Source organism: Oncorhynchus masou, chromosome 1 (assembly GCF_036934945.1).
Source record: "Oncorhynchus masou masou isolate Uvic2021 chromosome 1, UVic_Omas_1.1, whole genome shotgun sequence".
NCBI classification, from domain to species: Eukaryota; Metazoa; Chordata; class Actinopteri; order Salmoniformes; family Salmonidae; genus Oncorhynchus; species Oncorhynchus masou.
This window is the reverse complement of record NC_088212.1, coordinates 51,558,882-51,581,419: the sequence shown is the minus strand read 5'-3', so window position 1 is coordinate 51,581,419 and position 22,538 is coordinate 51,558,882. Positions and strand designations below refer to the sequence as shown.

At 40.2% G+C, this 22,538-nt stretch overlaps 1 protein-coding gene across 3 annotated transcripts; it reads left to right on the top strand.

Moving 5' to 3' along the window:
* The first annotated feature begins 1,070 nt into the window (after positions 1-1,070).
* On the top strand, positions 1,071-22,297 carry LOC135546237 (phosphatidylinositol 3-kinase regulatory subunit alpha-like). Of its 3 annotated transcripts, none has more exons than XM_064974506.1 (16): positions 1,071-1,147; positions 5,443-6,034; positions 6,663-6,755; positions 6,870-6,944; positions 7,888-8,004; positions 8,245-8,446; positions 9,435-9,517; positions 12,801-12,906; positions 13,054-13,152; positions 14,517-14,697; positions 14,893-15,018; positions 15,101-15,243; positions 18,277-18,453; positions 18,554-18,628; positions 18,775-18,945; positions 19,323-22,297. In XM_064974506.1, exons 2-16 carry the CDS (start codon positions 5,707-5,709, stop codon positions 19,510-19,512), a joined length of 2,166 nt encoding a protein of 721 aa, XP_064830578.1. In that variant the 5' UTR covers positions 1,071-1,147; positions 5,443-5,706; the 3' UTR covers positions 19,513-22,297. The 3 variants fall into 3 exon arrangements, with proteins under 3 accessions (XP_064830578.1, XP_064830568.1, XP_064830585.1); XM_064974496.1 differs by lacking the exon at positions 1,071-1,147 and adding an exon at positions 4,687-4,854; XM_064974513.1 differs by lacking the exon at positions 1,071-1,147 and adding an exon at positions 4,896-4,955.
* Positions 22,298-22,538: the final 241 nt, after the last annotated feature.

Below are 22,538 nucleotides of genomic sequence, written 5' to 3'. Positions count from 1 at the left end.
TCATCTGACCATATGACATTCTCCTAATCTTCTTCTGGATCATCCAAATGCTCTCTAGCAAACTTCAGACGGGCCTGGACATGTACTGGCTTAAGCAGGGGGACACGTCTGGCACTGCAGGATATGAGTCCCTGGCGGCTTAGTGTGTTACTGATGGTAGGCTTTGTTACTTTGGTCCCAGCTCTCTGCAGGTCATTCACTAGGTCCCCCCGTGTGGTTCTGGGATTTTTGCTCACCGTTCTTGTGATCATTTTGACCCCACAGGGTGAGATCTTGCGTGGAGCCCCAGATCGAGGGAGATTATCAGTGGTCTTGTATGTCTTCCATTTCCTAATAATTGCTCCCACAGTTGATTTCTTCAAACCAAGCTGCTTACCTATTGCAGATTCAGTATTCCCAGCCTGGTGCCAGTTTACAATTTTGTTTCTGGTGTCCTTTGACAGCTCTTTGGTCTTTGCCATAGTGGAGTTTGGAGTGTGACTGTTTGAGGTTGTGGACAGGTGTCTTTTATACTGATAACAAGTTCAAACAGGTGCCATTAATACAGGCAATGAGTGGAGGACAGAGGAGCCTCTTAAAGAAGAAGTTACAGGTCTGTGAAAGCCAGATATCTTGCTTGTTTGTAGGTGACCAAATACTTATTTTCCACCATAATTTGCAAATATATTAATTAAATCCTACAATGTGATTTTCTAGATTTTTTTTCTCATTTTGTCTGTCATAGTTGAAGTGTACCTATGATGAAAATTACAGGCCTCTCCCATCTTTTTAAGTGGGAGAACGTGCACAATTGGTGGCTGACGAAATCGTTTTTTGCCCCACTGTATGCACGCACCACTTTTACATTTTTATTTTTTTGAGTTTTTTTTTCCTGCTGTATCAAATTGGCTCAAATTAAGTTCCTACATCTGTAGTTAATTGAAGTGAAGTGGTATGAATGACTGAACATAAGATAAATTATATTATTTCAGTGTGTATGTCTCTCGCATATCACTCCCATCTATTTGTCCATACCCTCAGTCTGCAGTGTTATCATTGTTCATTTTCCTCACTTTTTTCATTACTCACTATTATAGGTGATGTGGGGTGATGTAGCGGTGGAACTTGATCCCAAAGAAACTGGAAAACTCGTCACAAGTGCCAACAAGTAAGATTATTTAATTATTTATTACGTTGTTTTTTTTTCACTTCACCAACTTAGAATATTAAAATGTATGTCCATTACATGAAATCCAAATAAAATTCAATTTAAATTACAGGTTGTAATGCAACAAAATAGGAAAACCGCGAAGGTGGATGAATACTTTTGCAAAGCACAGTAAATGTTTTGATTAAGTTTGTAACTAAAGTGGCCAAATAACTTCTTACAAATAAGCACATTAATCTACTTTATAACCGGTGTAGAGCCTGACTGGCATACAGTTTCAAGTTTGGGGAAGAACATTTTCACCATAAAAATGCTCAATGATAATAAAGCTTTACATGCATAGTGGCATTTGCGGTCATTTTTGAGAACAGTGTTTTCCTGCTAACTGATTGCATTTTCACACTTATTCTTGCTTGTAATGTGAAGAAATAGCCAAATAGTTTAACCTTTTAAGCTAAATGTTCTGATCTGTTGCATCAACCTCATTGCTTTTAAACCTTTTTTTATGGGCGTGGGTGTATTAATTTGGGATCTATCGCAACTACCACAACTGTCCCAGAATATGTTTGGAATATTCATTTATTGCACAGAAGGACAAGTTGACCAATAGAATAGGTCAACTTCCGTACTATTGGGGATAGTAGCTTGACATGGCTAGTGCTTTTGCTGCTCGTTAGCTCTACTCATCTTGTTGGCTGACAAAGTAAATGTGGACGTCTTCAATATGCACCTCGGAATTTGATACAAGGGACTCGCACAGTTGCGTCATGATGTGTCATACCTTTGAAAAGGACCCCATCACATGATGTCCGTTAGCTAATAAGAATTGAGATATCTGAGAGAGCCATGTGAGTGTGAGGTGCTTCGGAGCATGGCAGTTGGGAGAAGGGAATTCTAATTATTAAATTCAGCACAAGGGCACAACAGCCAAAGGTTAGTTCCTCTCGTAGCCTATAGACTTACTTGTTGGCAAGTGTCTTCTACATTTTCAACCTCCCTGTCTGAGTCTGTAATACTGTCATGTTTCAAGCAGACCACCATAGTCCCTGTGCCCAAGAACACTAAGGTAACCTGCCTAAATGACTACCGCCCCGTAGCACTCACGTCTGTAGCCATGAAGTGCTTTGAAAGGCTGGTCATGGCTCACATCAACACCATTATCCCAGAAACCCTCGACGCACTCCAATTTGCATACCGCCCCAACAGATCCACAGATGATGCAAACTCTATTGCACTCCACACTGCCCTTTCCCACCTGGACAAAGGGAACACCTATGTGAGAATGCTATTCATTGACTATAGCTCAGAGTTCAACACCATAGTGCCCTCAAGGCTCATCAATAAGCTAAGGACCCTGGGACTAAACACCTCCCTCTGCATTTGTGTCCTGGACTTCCTGATGGGCCGCCCCCAGGTGGTAAGGGTATTTAACAACACATCCGCCAAGCTGATCCGCAACACAGGCGCCCTTCATGGGTGCGTGCTCAGTCCACTCCTGTACTCCCTGTTCACTCATGACTGCACGGCCAGACACGACTCCAACACCATCACTTTTGCTGATGACACAACGGCGACAACAATGACACAGCCTATAGGGAGGAGGTCAGAGACCTGACTGTGTGGTGCAAGGACAACAACCTCTCCCTCAGTGTGATCAAGACAAAGAAGATGATTGTGGACTACAGGAAAAGGAGGACCGAGCACGCCCCCAGTCTCATCGACTGGGCTGTAGTGGAGCAGGTTGAGAGCTTCAAGTTCCTTGGTGTCCACGTCACCAACAAACTAACATGGTCCAAGCACACCAAGACCGTGGTGAAGAGGGCACGACAAAACCTATTCCCCCTCAGGAGACTGAAAAGATTTGGCATGGGTCCTCAGATACTCTAAGGTTTTTGCAGCTTACATCACTGCCTGGTATGGCAACTGCTTGGACTCCGACCGCAAGGCACTACAGACGGTAGTGCGTACGGACCAGTACATCACTGCGGCCAAGTTTGCTGCCATCCAGGACCTCTATACCAGGCAGTGTCAGAGGAAGGCCCTAAAAATTGTCAAAGATTCCAGCCACCCTAGTCATAGACTGTTCTCACTGCTACCGCACGGCAAGCGGTACCAGAGCGCCAAGTCTAGGTCCAAGAGGCTCCCAAATAGCTTATACCCCCAAGCCATAAGACTCCTGAACATCTAATCAAATGACTACCCAGACTATTTGCATTGCCCCCCATGTACCTACATGTACATATTACCTCGACACCGGTTCCCCTGCACATTGACTCTGTACCGGTACCTCCTTGTATATAGCCCCGCTATTGTTATTGAATGCTGCTCTTTAATTATTTGTTATTCTTATCTTACTTTTTTGGTGGTATTTTTGGTAAGCATTTCACTTAATAAGTTCTACAAAAATGTATTTGAGTTTACAATAGAGACAAGATAATCAAACTGACTTTATATTGCATTCAAAGACTTCCGTAACTGGCTTTATCGCTGGATGAGATAACCCTGTTGCCATGCTCACCAGAATGGTAGAATGCAATGGCAATGAGCTACGTTAATGTACCTGGAGAAATTGTGGTATTGGTCAGCTAGTGTGCTTCCTGGGTTAATCAGAGATGCCCTCTGTACCAAGCAGGGGAGAACTCAGTACATAAGCAGATTATCTACTGTTTTCCAATATAATACTCATTATCCTTAACTACAGTATCTCTCTATAAGATTCATAAATTATATTTGTTGCTTTCCTAACTGTATGTAATGACATCAATATAATATATACACTTGTGTAGTCGCTTACCCAATCAAATATATTTTTGCCCTCCAGGTTCTCCATCCCACAGTGGAAGCAGAACGAGTGAAGTGGTTCTGTTAACAAAATCACACAATTGCTGAATGGTTTCTTAATAGTCCCCCTTTATCTTAAATCAAATTATGTTTCATAGTGTAATTCATTATCAGGGACTGCCAGTCCTTGCATCTAGAGCTCTGTTTAAGAGTTTGGTTACATTTCCCCATCATTCAACTTTAGACCTTTGTCTCGTGAAGGTTGTGAGACCGAAACTTTTGTATACTGTAGCAAGTTACGCACCTCTTCTCTTTGTTGTTTTGACCACAAAACCGAAATAATTAGTGGCCACCTATTCAATGGAGGCTCGTGACTATTCTTTTTACTGTCTTTTCACAAATGTAATTTGCATGATCAATTTACAATCTCAAACATGTTATAGAAATATACTTGTCTGCCATTTAAAAAATTGTTTAATTGATATTAGAATTGGGGGGCTGGGCTGTGGATTTTTGTCCTTCCTTCCCCGCTTCAGAATATATAATTTTCATAGTCATGCTATGCAAGAAATACAATATACACTGAATTGTCTCTACAAAAAAATGTCTTGTGGATTTTTGACCATCCTCCCCTTATTCAGAATATCTTTATTGTCATGGCATGCTTGGTTCAATAGCTATTGCTGAGAGAACCGAATATCCACTACTTTTTACCTCGGACATAAACCCTGACTTTGTGGCTGTGTTAACTAGTGACGACCGGCTAACTAGCTGCACTGCGGTTTGCTACTAGCTGTTACTGCACCCGGATGCATTTTCGATATCATAGCTAGCTATGGTTTGGAGACCGCGTCTATCCTGCACTTCCCAATGAAATCTGATCTATGTTTTTTCTGAAGTTTTTTTCAGAGGAAAATAACAATAAGGTAACTATTCAACTAACGTTAGCTCGCTAAAGTAGCCATCTGCCAAATCTGAGACCGTGGAATTTCTACATTTTCACGGGCCTGTGTTCATGCTAGCTAAGGTTAGCTAATAATGTTACATACTAACTAGTTACACAACGAATGGCATGGCTTCTTTAATCTAAATGTTTTTATCATTTGTATTTTTAAATTACTTTTGTGTTTGTCCTTTGGATGGTGTGTGTGCACCGGGTTTGTGGATGTGTCTTAATAGACGTAGCTACCCGGCTAGCTAGTAACGTTAGCTACTTCCCCAATCCCCAGCTAAGACTATTGGTGTATAGCTAGTACAGTATGTCCAAGCTAACTGGCTTTGTCACGAACAAAGACACATTACTTTATCCAATGTGGAACTTTATATAGCTTCAAGTATACAGTAACTTTTGCTAGATATTAACGTTTCTTATTCATAGACAATCACCGTTTTGTTGGTGATTGAAATAATTGAAAACGTTAGCTTGTGAAACAACACATGATTTCAACAATCTAGCTACTACAGTTCTTTTAATTTTGATTTCTGAATATACATTTTGTCTCCATCCTGGACAGTGCTTTCATGGGACTACAGATGCCGATGCCTTTGATGGGATTGTATTGCATGAAGCATAATGAAGGTGTATTGAAAAACAGGACAGAACCTTAATGTTAACATTTGGAGGTGCTGAATCTGCATACTTTTGGGGGAAGAAGATCTGCATAAAATGGAGATGGAGGAAACATGCGTTGTTAGAAAGAATATAGTCGATTTTTAACCTCAGGCCAAATCTTATTGGTCTTAAATTGTGTATTGGGAAAAAGATATCATATATAAAGATGACTTCAGAAGGATACCAGTACAGAGCACTGTATGACTATAAAAAGGAGAGGGAGGAGGACATTGATTTGCATGTAGGCGATATACTTGTGGTGAGCAAGGGTGCTCTGCTGGCCCTAGGCTGCCCTAATTGGGCTGAAGAAAAACCAGATGAGATTGGGTGGCTGCCAGGATTCAATGAGACAACTCATGAAAAAGGTGACTTCCCGGGGACTTACGTTGAGTTTGTGGGAAGAAAAGTAATTTCACCACCAACACCAAAACCAAGGCCACCTAGGCCTCTTCCTTCCACATCAGATCTGGCCAGGACGGATTCAGAATCAGAGGGTGAGTAGTTGTACATCAGGTTACATTGCTGATGTTTTTATCTTGTCGGTTTTAAAGTACTGTACTACCAATCTGATTTTAAATTACAGTGACCTATCTTTTTGCACTGTTGGTTATGAATGTTATTGTGCATAGACATGAATTTCAGGCTGTAGTTTTGTGTTTCAGCTCTTCCTTGGCTTGCTGTTTCATCAGTTTGAGTTGGTTACAACTAGTATTAAGCACTGAGCTGCAGATGTGCAGCAAGCCAAGGAAGAGCAGCTGTGCTGAATATGGATCTATGAAAACGCTGATGTGGAGGATTAGAGTGCTTCATAAGCTTTTACAAAGGAAGCTTAAGAGGCAAAACAGCAAATGCTTGTGTGTAACTCTGATCTAATACTAATAATTTACTGTAAGGCAGGCCTATACCTACAACAGTGCTGTGACTCCGCAAGGAAAAATGAATATCTGTGCAGGCTTGTTAGATGCGACACAACCATTGCTGTGTGTAAGATCTTAAGATCTTCATTTTAATTGAATGCCTATAAAGGAAAGGTGAGCAAGATGGGTGTTTGTTATCAGGTAACAATCAACTGTCCGGTAGCAGTTTAGAAAGCTTCAGGTACGTCATCTTTCTGTTGTACAGGCTTCATGTTGCCAGATCTGCCAGAACAGTTTGCTCCTCCAGAGACCGCATCACCCATCCTGGTCAAGCTTCTGGAGGCAATAGAAGGCAAAGGTAAGAAGAGACGGTGGCCTGGTGCATGGGAGTAGTTAACGATGGTGAATGTTTTGCTTTTACATTGAAATGGTTAATCAAATCCACCTCCTGATCCTATTTTCTGTCCTGCAGGTTTGGAATGTCCAACCCTTTATAGAACTTTCACAGCAGCTTGTGGGCTGGATATGAGACAGTTCACTGACTGTGGTGAGTGAGTGGCAGACTGTGCCTAATGTGGTGGTTCATTTCTTTACTATCAAATGAGGCGAGACAAACTTATCACGCAAGTCAGAGTTATACTTAAACTAAATATTTAATCACTTATTAATAAGGGAGCAGGTCAATACAACGCACACACAAGTGAATCGAATGAGTGCTCTACGATAATGATGGCTGGTCATGGCTGGTTGACAATTTACGCTCAGATGATTAGTTGAGAGCCCCGAGACAAAAGTACAAAGGTATTTTATAGCCAAGATACACCCCTTCCAACCTACATTTAAATTATTATTTTTTAACATTTATTTAACTAGGCAAGTCGGTTAAGAACAAATTCTTATTTTCAATGACGGCCAAGGAACAGTGGGTTAACTGCCTTGTTCAGGGGCAGAACGACAGATTTGTACCTTGTCAGCTCGGGGATTCGAGTCCCAATGCTCTAACCACTAGGCTACGCTGCCGCCCCTGACGAACAACAGATGTATAGAATGGGTCACAAGGTTAAGATTTGTATGGAAGATTTCTATAATACATAGCAGACAGTATCTGCTGTGTCAACAGATTTCATTGTATAGAGACCAGTGTCTGGCCCCGTATAGAACAGAAACATTAACTCATGCTCTGGAATGCTCTTTAGGTTTTATCACCCAAAAGACATTGTAAATCTCCTGTCAGTGTTATCTCCCAGAGGCCCATCCTCAGTAGAACACACACACAATAGTTAACAGAATACTCTATTCTGTTGCATAAAACAGCCATTTGATGTAATAAAAGTATTATAACATAATCTTGCAATTTTTTCCACCATACTACTTCTCCCATTTTTAATAGTTCTTGAGAAATATTATTATTTTTTCTTAACCAAGTGGTTGTTGTAACTGTCATTTGTTGCGTTCATCTCTACCATCTAAGTTTATTGATGCATTTACAGATTTGGAGCCTTTGGACCTACAGTCGCTATGTGATGGCCTTTGGAGATACCTGCAGGATTTGCCTAATCCAGTTGTTCCCACCTCTCTCCAAAGTGAGATGATTCATGCAGTACAGGGTGAGTAAGACCTGATGGCTATAAAACTAATAGAATCCCTCAAACCAAATGTATACTCAAGAAGCGGCCCACGGACCAAATCCGGCCCGCAAGCCCGTTATATGTGGCTCACCATACAAATAAAGTTATGGTATGTTGTGGCAAGTTTTCCAGGGCAATGCTGTGCAGTACATGTTAATAGTGGTTGTCATTGATTTAATCTTTACCTTGTGTGACTGTTTCCTCTTTTCATGCTCACAGAGGTAAAGGATCCAAAGGACTGTGCCCAGTTGTTGCGCAGAATAGCCAGCTCATCTAACCATCCGCCCCAATACTGCCTCACGTTCTACTGCCTCATCAAACATTTCTGCCGGATTTCTCAGAACAGCAGCAAAAACCAACTCTGTGTCAGAGACTTGGCGGAAATCTTTAGCCCTGTGCTTTTCAGGCTTCAACCAGCAAGGTCAGTATACAATTACAATTGAAATACTTTATTTATCCCACAATGGGCAATTATGCTGACAGGAATGCTTTTATGTATGAGGGCAGTATAAAAACAACATGTCATAGAGACAGTAACACTCACAGTAACTGTAGAATGTGAACAGATTATTTTTTGTGTGTTTAAATACACATACCAAATTTATTTAACCTTAATTTGATCAAGGAGTCATACTGATACCAAGGTCTCTTTTACAGATGAGCCCTGAATTACATAAATTACAGAAAATACACACATCAGAATATAAATACAAAATGCAAGCAGAAAGAAAGAAAAAACACGGTCTACAATTTAGCGAGAGGCAGGATCCATTTCTATAGAAGAAGCCCGTTTTTATTCTCAGCTTCTAAACTAACTCCTCAATTTGCTTTTTAAGACAGATTTTCATCTTTCCAGATGCCCAGATATTTGTAAACAGGGGCACGATCAATATGGACACCATCTAAAGTACATATGCTTAAATCATCAAACGTTTTTTTTGTGCGCTCTAGAAAACAACATATACTTAGTTTTACCTGCTTTCAGAACTAATTTCAGCTCAAAGTTTTTCTGTAATACAATGAAGGAAGACTGTAGTTCAGATAGTGCCTGGTCAACCGTGGAGGCAATAGCATATACAACAGTATAATCGGTATACAAGTACAGGTTACAACTTTTTACAGACAAGTCAATATTCTTAATGTAAACGGTAAAAACTACCGGACCCAGAATCGACCCCTGCGGCACACCTTTCGTAATATCCAGGAAGATGGATTTAACACCAGCAGTAGATATACATTGAGTTCTATCTGTCAAGTAATGTTTAAACAATTGACATGCATCCTGGTCAAGACCAATTGAGGAAAGCCTCTGAATTAGCAGTGAGTGATCAACATTATCGAAAGCCTTTGACAGGGCAATGAAATAAGGATGCAGCAGATAATAAATGTAACCATTTCCTATCTCTCAGCTGTGAGGCCAGCCTGGATTCCCTTATCAAGATTCTAGAGATCTTGGTCAACAGTGAATTGAGTGAAACCCAGGCTGCTCCAGGTAATACAATTAATATTTTTTATGTTTCATATTTGGAATTGAATGTGATTTTCATGTCTGCTGAACTAATTGCTGACTATAGATCTCGAAGATAGAAAACTCTTGCATGGGCCATAGCTGGTTACTTTTTCTTTTAGTAATTACTAAATAGTATCAGTATATGTTCTAGTGCTGGATTAAACTATCAAGTACACAAACTGTTTTCTGAGATGCTCATGCGTATTAGTATCGTTTATGGATCTTTTTTTTGGTGAGAATTTAAGGTTGAATGATTGTTCCGTGTTTGCGAGAGAGGGAGAGCGAATACTGGAACCATACAGTATTGTAACTATTTGGTAAAGATGTAGTCTATTTTAAGCTCAATATAATATTGCTTGTATCAGAATCTCAAGTGCCCTTGAGCTAGGCACTTAACCTGCTCAAGTGGAGCTTCTCTGCGGCTGACCCTGTGCTACTTCCAGCCTCTACCGGTCAAAAGTTTTAGAACATATAATCATTCAAGGGTTTTTCTTTATTTTTACTATTTTCTACATTGTAGAATAATAGTGAAGACATAAAAACTATGAAATAACACACGTGGAATCATGTAGTATCCAAAAAAGTGTCAAATCAAAATATATTTTAGATTCATCAAATAGCCACCCTTTGCCTTGATGACAGCTTTGCACACTCTTGGAATTCTCTCAACCAGCTTCACCTGGAAGGCTTTTCCAACTGTCTTGAAGGAGTTCCCACGTATGCTGAGCATTTGTTGGCTGCTTTTCCTTCACTCTGCGGTCCGACTCATCCCAAACCATCTGAATTGGGTTGAGGTCGGGGGATTGTGGAGGCCAGGTCATCTGATGCAGCACTCCATCGCTCTACTTCTTGATCAAATAGCCCTTACACAGCCTGGAGGTGTTGGGTCATTGTCCTGTTGAAAAACCAATGCTGAGACCCACTAAGCCCAAACCAGATTAGATGGTGTATCTGGTTTGCACCCCAACACCATAACCATAACACCACCACCTCCATGCTTTACGGTGGGAAATACACATGCAGAGATCTTCTGTTCACCCATACCGCGTCTCATAAAGACACGGTGGTTGGTGAACCAAAAATCTCACCTTTGGACTGTAAACCAAAGGACTTATTTCCACTGGTCTAATGTCCGTTGCTCGTGTTTCTTGGCCCAAGCAAGTCTCTTCTTATTGGTGTCCTTTAGTAGTGGTTTCTTTGCAGCAATTCAACCACGAAGGCCTGATTCATGCAGTCTCTTTTGAACAGTTGATATTGAGATGTCTGTTACTTGAACTCTGTGGACCTTTAATTTGGCTGCAATTTCTGAGGCTGGTAACTCCAATGAACTTATCCTCTGCAGCAGAGGGGTTCTGTGTCAGTACCCTGACAGTCAATAAAGTAGGAATTGAAGGTTATGGGTCCTTTTGAACAGTTGGGTCCTCTCCCATGGAACATTGAACCAATGTGTTTGGTGTTGATATTCTCCGCCAGTAGATTGATTGTCATCCCAGCAAGGACGCACTGAGATTATGAGTAGAGCGGCTACATAACTGACAATCATGGCAATGTACTGGAGATAAAACACATTGAGCTTTAAATCTTTTCATGAGTTACTTAGCTGGGGGCGGCGTACACCTGATGCTTTAGATAAAATAACAGCATTCGTAGGAGAAGCGGCACCTGCTGCACCACCCTCCCTTCCGTCTGCCATTTTAGAACACCAGTAATCCACGGAGACTGTGTGCCACAATGAGTGACAACTTTACAAAACCTGACCAGATCATTTTAAGTCATCAGTCGAGTCCCAAGTTGAGGCTCCAAGTCAACCGCTGTTGTGTCATCGGCAAACTTGATGGTGTTGGAGTCGTGCCTGGTCAGGCAGTCATGTTTTCCTTTTTGCTTATGGCCGTATACAGCTCATTGAGTGCGGTCTTAGTGCCAGCATCGGTTTGTGGTGTTAAATAGACAGCTGTGAAGAATATAGATAACTCTCTAGGTAGGTAGTGTGGTCTACAGCTTACCATGAGGTACTCTACCTCAGGCGAGCAAAACCTTGAGACTTCCTTAAATGTCGTGCACCAGCTGTTGTTTACAAATATACAAAGACCGCCACCCCTGTCTTACCAGAGGCTGCTGTTCTATCCTGCCGATACAGTGTATAACCCGCCAGCTGTATGTTATTCATGTTGTCGTTCAGCCACGACTCGGTGAAGCATAAGATATTACAGTTTTTAATGACCCGGATATGGGTGCTTGTAGTTCGTCCACTTTATTATCCAACAATTGTACGTTGGCCTATAGTAAAGATGGTAAAGGCAGATTAGCCGCTCGCCGCCATAACCTCACAAGGCACCCCGGCCTCCTTCCGCGATATGTCTCTTTCTCCTGCGAATGTTGGGGATGAGGGCCTTGTCTGGAGTAAATCCAACTCGTCAAAGGAAGAAAAAAAATTCCAGTTCAAGGTGAGTAATCGCAGTTCTGATGTCCAGAAGCTCTTTTCGGTCATAAGAGATGGTATCAGCAACATTATGTACAAAATTATTTACAAACCATGCGAAAAATAAATAAATAACGAATAGCATGGTTGGTTAAGAGCCCATAAAACGGGAGCCATCCCCTCCAGCGCAACATCTGTTCTCCATCTGAGGTTTGCATGTGTTTCTTTGGCATCCTCCTACATAATTTTTTTTGTGATGTTACCATTAGGCTGTATAACGTATTTTCATTGTGGGTATTTCTACATGCATTGTGATGATTAGGCTATGTTACATTGATAGCTTGGGAGAGCAGATGAACTGCAGCGACGTACTACTATTTCACACAGGAGTAGTTATGGTGTACAGAGGCGTACTTCTTTTGGGATTTAATGTCTTTGCATTCAGTCCTCATTTTCTCCGTTTTTTTATTTATTTAGTCTGTCATCATAATATTTTGATATTGTTACATTAAAATGTGGCCAAATAACACACTTCCACTTTTTTCCCCCCTTTTTTCTGGTCATTATGTTAATGCAACAAAGTGTAGCTACTTAACTGGTAATGCAGTAGTTGACACAAATAAACCAAACAATAGCCTACATGTAGGTATTTAGTTTTGAGCCATTACACTCATATTGTTATGAACCGTTGCAATTTTTTTAGGAATTTAAGCCTGTTTCTGGTAGCTGATAACTATCTTCCTCACTCACCTAATCAAGTCAACTTAAAATTCACAAGTTCAGAAAAGGTAAGTTTTGCGCTGTGAGACTGCAAATTGACAGCTTCATTCTCTCTTCTTGCCGCAGCTTTGCCCCCGAAACCACCAAAGGCCACTACCCCAGTTCCAAACAACGGGTTCAACAACAACATGGCCTTGCAAGACGGGGAGTGGTACTGGGGAGACATCTCAAGGCAAGCGCTTATGATCTTAATGATAATTCAATTAATAATGAATTAATGGTCAGTGTCTTGTGATGTAAATCTCTTGGTTTCCAGTTTGATAATGAGTCCTATTGGATTTGTGAAGAAACTGTAGCATAGCCCTTCGTTTTCTTGTAGGGAGGAGGTGAATGAGAAGCTGAGAGACACAGCTGATGGTACGTTTCTGGTCCGAGATGCATCCACCAAAATGCATGGAGACTACACACTGACTCTGAGGTACGTTGTGAATCGCATGGTTGCTAAATTAATATGGAACTCTTAATATCCTGCTCTGTCTAATGCAGGGTTTCTGTTAGCCGGTAATAGACGATTTTTAAATAAAATAATTGAAAAGCCAATAAATAAAATTGTCCGTAAGAAAATAAAAAATCCCATAGCAAAATAATGCTTTTAGCCTATTAATTGATGGAAATACCAGTCATGCTTATCGGTCTGTGGGTTCATTTGCATAATTGAGTGGAATTCAATTGGCAGCATACAGATAAGTAGCACGAGAGCTGCTACTACAGCTCGTTCCTTTCTGCTGGAGTGAAACATGCTTTTATAACTTCCAATGCGCATCAATTTTAAACGCAGTCGCATGTTAAATCGTGGCTATCAAAACTGTTTTTTAAAATGGCAAACTTATTTTTCAACTGGTCATTGACCCACACTTCCCATTTTGCCATTCAAGTGCACAGGCAAGGGTCGGCAGGCAGGCTTCAGTGTGTCACTTTGCAATGAGCTAGGGGCAATATGCACTTTAAAAACAAACTTAATTGTTTTAAACATGATTGTTTTGCTTCATACTATAAGGCATGTCTTACCTTGCTTTGAAGTAGCCTAGCCAAAATCTGACCATAGAAACAGTTACTTTATAAAGACTTCCATATGCCATTGAAACCAGTAGCCTATTTTTTTCAAATAAACTTTTTCATTGTCCAGTAGCCAAAGACACAATCCTGCTCATATTAGAAGCCTAGTTGTTGCATCATTAGATCTTCCCTCTTTCTTAATCTCTAACGGATATTTTGATCTCTGCCGCTCTTATGTGCGGTGCGCTTTTGGAAACAGTATTTTCCCGGCTAATTAAATTATGGAACAAGCATTCGTGAGCTTATAATGCGAAGAAATAATAGTTTATCAACATTTTAAACTAAACTTTCAAATCTGTTGCATCAGCCTGATTTTGCTTTCTAACGTTCTTTTTATGTAGCTAAATTGGTTATATAAGTTAGGGATCCCACAACTGTCTTAGTCTGTGGCGAATAGTAGATTGACATCGGCTAGTGATTTCAGTGTTTGTAACTCGTCTTGTTGGCTGAGGAAAAGTGGCAGTTATTCTAACGTCTTCAAAGTGCGCATCAGAATTCGGTTAGAAGGACACACACCGTTGCATCCTAGAGTTGCATGTTCTGTTAAGATGAATTACCATAATCTAAATGTGATTTCTGTCATTCTGAGCACCGTTGGTGGACGCCCTAATCACACAATGCATATGGGTCCGGTATATTTCTCAAATGTCCGGTATATTTAAAATTAAACCCTGGCCTAAAGAGACATGGCCATTTTCAAAGTTCCCTTTTTGATCTCGCTCATAGGAAAGGAGGAAATAACAAACTGATCAAAATATTCCATCGGGATGGGAAATACGGCTTCTCGGACCCACTGACATTCAACTCGGTGGTTGAGCTCATCAATCACTACAGACACGAGTCCTTAGCCCAGTACAACCCAAAGCTGGACGTGAGACTGCTGTACCCAGTGTCAAGGCTCCAGCAGGTAAGGGTGCCTCCACAATTCAAACACAAATGGAAGCTACACGTATTCACAGATAAGAGATCCCTTGGTCAGATTATTCTATGAGCACAGTCAGTGCTTCATTTTCATATCTGGAATTTGAGTGTCACCCAGAGCTTTTTTTGCCAGATGACCGAGTGAGATTTGTTCCTCTAACTGCTTTGTTGTCTCCTGCAGGACCAGGTTGTTAAAGAGGACAACATTGAAGCTGTCGGTAAAAGGCTGCAGGAGTACCACCTTCAGTTCCAGGAGAAGAACCGAGAGTACGATCGTCTGTACGAGGAGTATACAAGAACATCACAGGTGAATTGCTTTTGTCATTCAATTGTGATTGAATCGTTTCTGATTGTACTGTATCCAACCTCCGGTTCTTTGTTTTCCTCAGGAAATTCAAATGAAGAGAACGGCCATTGAGGCATTCAATGAAACCATTAAGATCTTTGAGGAGCAATGCCAAACCCAAGAGCGCTATAGCAAGGAGTACATTGAAAAGTTCAGGAGAGAGGGTAACGATAAAGAAATCCAGAGGTAATAATGAAAATTCTTTTATATTATCTTTTCAACCAAAGATGTAGCTAACACTAATCACAGTTCAGTTCTATGATAAAGTGGTTAATATCTGTTAGGGATGCACAATGTATCGGTGAGCGTATCAGAATCAGCCTACATTAGCTAAAAATGCCAGCATCGGCCCAATGTCTAGTTTAACGCCGATGTGCAAAACCGATGTCAAAGCTGACGTGCATACCTATATATAACATAAGTAGATCATGTAATAACGCCATGAAAACTACAGCGCTGCACAGAACAAAAGCAGAAAAATACTAAGCGCACGCTTCCAACAAGTTCAATTTGAGCAGTCATTTGAAAGAGTAAGAACATTTCAGCGAGACAACTCAAAGGCGAAATGCATTAACACCAAGATTATGGAATTCATTGCCCTTGACAATCAACAGTTCTCTGTCGTGGGTGATGTTGATTTCGCGACTGGTCGAGCACCGGCACACACTACCAAGTGCTCTATTTTTCAGATGTTGCCCTACCGGAGTTACACAGTAATAGCGTCACTCCACTTAGCTTCACAACATACTATGGAACGCCATTTGGGTATTTTGCGTGTCAAATAACACTATTTGACAATAACACTACTTGATGCATTTAAGCTTTTTTTATTTGACAGTTCTACTATAGAATGTTGTGTGTTCTGAATTTGCACGTGCAAGCCAAGCGCCACCACTACTATCAGTAGCACTGTCAAAGCTGTACAAAAAATCTGCAAACAAGAAAACACTGTGTTGGTAATAAAGCGTTATTTGTTCAACCGCAACTTCTGGGGTAGCTTTAGCGTGGTACCTAGCTAGCACCAATACAACCAGCCTGAAAACAATGACCAGTCGAAACTTCAGTCATTTTCATTATTCTTAGCAATGATTTAGGAATCCTGGTAAGTATTAGCTAGGTAGCCACGTGTTGTTCACCTATTGAAATTGAACCTCAGTTCATGAAAATAAATAGCCAGTCAGCTACTTAACCCTGTTGCCCAAAGTTAACGTTATAAGCAGCCAGCTAGCTTCATCTGGCTAGTGAGGCTCGACGGGACCGGGTTATGTGTTGTTAAGCTAGGCACAATAGGGGAATTTGCGGTTTGCTTTCAAAATAAAAGTACCTCCTTTGAAAGTGATGCAGAAGGTAAAGTACCTCCTTTGAAAGTGATGCACAATTGGTATAATCATTCCATATTTAGACTAGATAATGTTAAACAAGGTTGGAATGTGAAGCAATGAAATGGGGTATCCGTCTACTCGGTGACACCCACAGAACACAACTGAAGAGTTTACGCAAATATTAGCGTTGTAGCTCTTATCGCGGGACTGTGACTGTGTGAAATCACCTCCCCAGTCAGCCTATTGTGTGTATTGACATTCATATTGTACAGCTTTACGTAAGGATTGGGGATCAATGAAATGGGGTATTAGTCTACTCAATACCCAAGCTATTTTTTCCCAACATCCTCAGAGTTATCGGACTCCAAAATATCCACAAAATATGGTTTTTCCTCTGGAATAGTGTTCAATACACATAGGTGGACAATAAATGTGGCTCAAATGTGGCTCAAGTTGTTTGAGTCCTGCAATAAGAGCTACGACACTAATGTTCTCTGGGTGTCACTGAGTAGACTGAAACCCCATGTCATTGATCCACAATCCATAGGTAATACTGTACAGTGAAATAAGTATGCCCCTCCTCCCAATGCAATTCTAAAGTAAAATACATTGTGTGATTTCAGATTTTTGTCAAATTAACAAATTGTCTTTTGTTGGTTTTATATAACATTCCAACCTTGTTTAGCATGATTTATTCTACTATTTGTATTCATTTGCATCTTTGTCAATGACATTCTTTTATTTTGAAGGCTAACTGCAAAGTACACTATTGTGGCCATCTTCACATAGATGAGTCTGACCATTACATTTACATTTAAGTCATTTAGCAGACGCTCTTATCCAGAGCGACTTACAAATTGGTGAATTCACCTTCTGACATCACCATTAATCAAATAAGAACTGTCTTATAAATGAGGGTTATTTTAGATGGTGACACCTAGCTATATATATAGTTAGCCAGCCAACTATAGCTACTGAAACAGATTGTCTTTTTGCTATATTTTGGGGGAAGAACATTGCTTGCATCCATGAGCTAGCTAGCTTTTTTTATGACCAGCAATGTAGGTGCGCGAGACAACTTTACAGGCATCGTAGCATAAATATTGATGAATCGTTGTGACATATTAAATACAGATGATAGTGTAATCACTACGTAAAACAATAAAACGTGTTCAATTATTATGTGACATGCAGTCATATTCAGGTCCTGATTGGTCAACAAGCTTATTTGACACGCAAAGGCTCAAATGGCGTTCCATAGAAATCCTGCTTGAGAATGAAACGAAACAGCGCAGCAAGTACATGAAAGAAATAGCTTTTGATTATGTTTTACTGGTAATGGGGACAAACAAAATAACTTGTTGGTCAGTGTGGTGTGTAAAACCTTTATTTAACCAGTCAAATCAGTTCAGAACAAATTCTTATTTACAATAATGGCCAAACCCGGACGAAGCTGGGCCAATTGTGCGTAGCCCTATGGGACTCCCCAATCACAGCCGGATGTGATACAGCCTGGATTTCAAACCAGGAACTGTAGTGACTCCTCTTGCCCTGAGATGCAGTGCCTTAAACCGCTTTGTCCGTGTGTGTGTAACTGTTTAACTGTACTAGAATGCTTAAAAGGCCGCTAAATGTTTAAATATCGGTATTGTTTTTTTGGCAAGGAAAATATTGAGTATCGGCCAAAAATGTCATATCGGTGCATCACTAATGGTAATAGTATAGTAGAAGTTTGTATACCCACAGAATAATCACTGGAGTTTTGTTGATGCTACAACTACTCAGATTGCTTCACTGTTGGAGAAGCCAAATGTGCCTTTCTTATAGAAGTACAACAGCTGTCTCATATATTGACAATAGGTGATATATTTTTGACAACAATAATTGTTTCTCCTAGAATCATGGGAAACTACGACAAACTGAAATCGAGAATAAGTGAGATTGTGGACAGCAAACGGCACCTGGAGGACGATCTGAAAAAGCAAGCAGCGGATTACAGGGAGATCGATAAGAAGATGAACAGCATCAAACCTGATCTGATTCAGCTCCGCAAGACCAGAGACCATTACCTAATGTAAGTATAGCACCAGTCTTTGCTGTTATCAAATATTTTGTCTATAATGTCCCGTTACTAAATGACTGACACACAACCTTTTTTTATTTTCTCGTGGTAGGTGGCTGACACAAAAGGGAGTGAGGCAGAAGAAGCTGAATGAATGGTTGGGTATCAAGAATGAAAACCCAGAGGAGTAAGTATCCATTTCCCACGCTTTTACTTTGGATTGTTTTTTAAAGATCCACTTCAAAGTTGTCTCCTTTTGCATGTTTCTTTTTAAAGGAGTAATTCAAACAGAAGTTAGTGCTGTATAAAACTAACGTGATTATTGTATTGCAGTGAGTACTCAATGGTTGAAGATGACGAGGACCTCCCACATCATGATGAACGTTCGTGGAGGCTAGGCAACATCAACCGGCTGCAGGCAGAAGCTCTGCTCCGAGGGAAGAAGGACGGAACATTCCTGGTCCGGGACAGTAGCAAAGCTGGCTGCTACGCCTGCAGTGTTGTGTATGTATCTAATAATACAAGTTTGCTTATTTAATGCGATCCGATTATTCAGTCTTAATGTGTTGACAGATTTTATGATGTTAATTTGCAGCATTAGTATTGAGTGTATATTGGCAACTTGATTAGCATATTGATCAGATTTGTCATGCTCGATCATATACATAATAAACAAACTGGTTCTCCTCATGCTACATATTGAGAGAGACTGAAGGAAGAAGGAAAAGTTGACCTTGGTGTGTTTTCTAAATGATCAAGTTGACAACATGTAACAAATCAGGTCATTCTTTATTTTCGGAACCATGTAAAATAGTCCATACATGGAATTTGGAAGTATTCTGAACTTGATGTATTCTAATTTAAAATGTCTTTCTTTGCAGTGTTGATGGTGAGGTGAAGCATTGTGTTATCAACAAGAGTCATACGGGCTATGGATTTGCAGAGCCGTATAACCTGTATGGCTCCCTAAAAGAACTAGTCCTGCATTACCACCACACGTCACTCGTACAGCACAATGATTCTTTAAATGTCACGCTCGCCTACCCAGTTTACACACAAAAGAGGCGGTGAGGAACTCATGGTGAGGACTTGGACTTCATGATGGACAATCAAGATGATTTCTTTGGAAATGCAAATGCCTAGGATGGTATCAATTAAAAAAGGGAAACATTGGTACAGGTGTTTGACATTTTGGAAATTTCAAAAATCAGTAGATGGTCCACGTTTAATCTTTTTTTTGTGCTTTTTTTGTGCTTTTTCCTTTGGATAGCCATGATTACATATGTGTGAATGAGCATGGTATGTGTAGTCAAGCCTACTAATTGAAAAAGGAGGAGAGACTTGAAGCAGCATGTGACATTTTAAGACAGGTTTTTCAGACACAGATTAAGCCTGGTACTGGGCTAAAATGCATGGTCAATGGAGAGTCTCCATTGAAATTGCTTTTTAGTCCCGGACTAGGCTTAATCTGTGTCTGGGAAACCGCATTTTCAGTGTTTGCATTTAACTGAAATGTTTGGCTTTCAATACCAAAGTCTTCATTCAACATCCTGACACTGTCAAGTGTAAGTTTTTGTTGTGCTATGCAATGCTGTCTGCGTCCTCAGAATTAATATGTACCCTAAAATATATTTGTATTTTTTTTTATGATTATTGTCCATCAATGTAGGCTACCTATTAGCCAGACATGGTATGGGACATTTTTCATTTTCTACTTCTACACACAAGACTTATTTGATTTACACTTTGTAAAATGTTAAAAGCATTCACATTAGAGTAATTTTAAATGTATATATATATATAATATGACACACACAGTACCAGTCAAAAATCTGGACACCTACTCATTCTTTATTTTTACTATTTTCTGTAGAATAATAGGGAGGACATCAAAATTATGAAATGACACATGGAATCATGTAATAACCAAAAAAGTGTTTGAAGAATCTCAAATATATTTTAGATTCTTCAAAGAAGCTACCCTTTGCCTTGATGACAGCTTTGCACACTCTAGACATTCTCTCAGCCAGCTTCACTTGGAATGCTTTTCCAACATTCTTGAAGGAGTTCCCACATATGCTGAGCACTTGGCTGCTTTCCCTTCATTCTGCGGTCCAACTCATCCCAAACCATCTCAATTGGATTGAGGTCGGGTGATTGTGGAGACCAGGTCATCTAATGCAGCACTCCATCACTCTCCTTTTTAGGGGCGGCAGATTGGTTAGTGTGTTGGACCCGTAACCGGAAGGTTGTTGGATCGAATCCCAGAACTGACAAGTTAAAAATCTGTTGTTCTGCCCCTGAGCAAGACGTGGATGTCGATTAAGACAGCCCCCAGCTCCTCTCTGATTCAGAGGGGTTGGGTTAAACGTGGAAGACACCTTTCATTTGAATACATTGTTGGACAACTGACTAGGTATCTCCCTTTCCTTCATGATCACATAACCCTTACACAGCCACGCGGTGTGTTGGGTCGTTGACCTGTTGAAAAACAAATGATATTCCCACTTAGCGCAAACCAGATGGGATGGCGTATCGCTGCAGAATGCTGTGGTTGCCATGCTGGTTAAGTGTGCCTTCAATTCTAAATACATCACTGACAGTGTCACCAGCAAAGCACCATCACACCTCCTCTCCCATGCTTCATGATGTGAACCAGACATACAGAGATCCGTTCACCTACTCTGCGTCAAACAAAGACATGGCGGTTAGAACAGAAAATCTCGAACTCATCAGACCAAAGAACAGATTTCCACCTGTCTTAATGTTATTGCTTGTATTTCTTGGCCCAAGCAAGTCTCATCGTCTTATTGATGTCCTTTGGTAGTGGTTTCTTTGCAGCAATTCGACCATGAAGGCCTGATTCACACAGTTTCCTCTGAAGAGTTGATGTTGAGATGTCTGTTACTTGAACTCTTTCAAGCATTAATTTGGGCTGCAATCTGACTAATGAATTTACCCTCTGCAGCAGAGGTAACTGTGGGTCTTCCTTTCCTGTGGTGGTCCTCATGGGAGAGTTTCATCATAGCGCTTGGTGGTTTTTGCGACTGCACTTGAATATTTTTTTTCCGCATTGACTGACCATGTCTTAAAATAATGATGGACTATTGTTTCTCTTTATCTAAGCTGTTCTTGCCATAATATGGACTTTTACCAAATAGGGCTATCTTTTGTATATGACCCCTACCTTGTCACAACTGACAAGGAAAGAAATTCCACAAATTTACTTTTTAACAAGGCACACCTGTTCATTGAAATGCATTCCAGGTGACTAACTCATGAAGCTGGTTAAGAGAATGCCAAGAGTCGGCAAAGCTGTCATCAAGGCAAATGGTTGCTACTTTGAAGAATCTCAAATATAAAATATTTGGATTTGTTTAACACTTTTTTGCTACATGATTCCATGTGTTATTTCATAGTTTGTCTAAGCTATTGTTCTGCAATGCAGAAAATAGTTAAAATAAAAATCCTTTAATGAGTAGCTGTGACAACTTTTGACTGGTATGCATATATATATATATATGGTTTTATTTATTTCCCTTTGACCCAGAAACCCTGTGCAAAGATGATTTGTTTCTCTAATTATTTTATGTTGTGTTATTGTGTTACTAATATTCCCTGTTGTGAGTGCATATAAACCACCCTGTTTCCTCATAGAAAGGTCAGTGAAGTATTTGGTGTCCCTGAGAGAGAGAAAATGTCATTCCTTGATTCTGTATTTTCTGTATCAGAAAATCTTTACTTAGAATTCTTTAGTTGCAACTGTTATCTTTTTTCTTTTTGTGTAATTCATGCCATGCCTGACTTGATATGACATAGGGAACATTAAAGCACCAAATTCATGAAATATATAATTTACATTTGTTCTGTTTTTACTTACATGTATTTGCCAATTGGGACAATTGTATGCTTCAACAGTGCAAATACGACCTACACAGATTGATTAATATGGTAGACACAAGTATAGGGACAAAGTGGAGGAGCGGGTCGAACATGAGGGCTTCTAACAATCTCGGATTACAAAAATAAAGCTGCCCTACCCGATGAGCTAAACACTTTTTTTGTCACACTTCGAGCATAGCTAGTCTGAGCAACTG

What these genes read in the sequence shown, in the direction of transcription:
- LOC135546237 (XM_064974506.1), top strand. Translation starts at nt 5,707, where the DNA reads ATGACTTCAGAAGGATACCAGTACAGAGCACTGTATGACTATAAAAAG. An exon ending in GACGGATTCAGAATCAGAGG is followed by an intron (nt 6,035 to 6,662) that starts GTGAGTAGTTGT and finishes TCTGTTGTACAG; the next exon opens with GCTTCATGTTGCCAGATCTG. An exon ending in TACTGGGGAGACATCTCAAG is followed by an intron (nt 12,907 to 13,053) that starts GCAAGCGCTTAT and finishes GTTTTCTTGTAG; the next exon opens with GGAGGAGGTGAATGAGAAGC.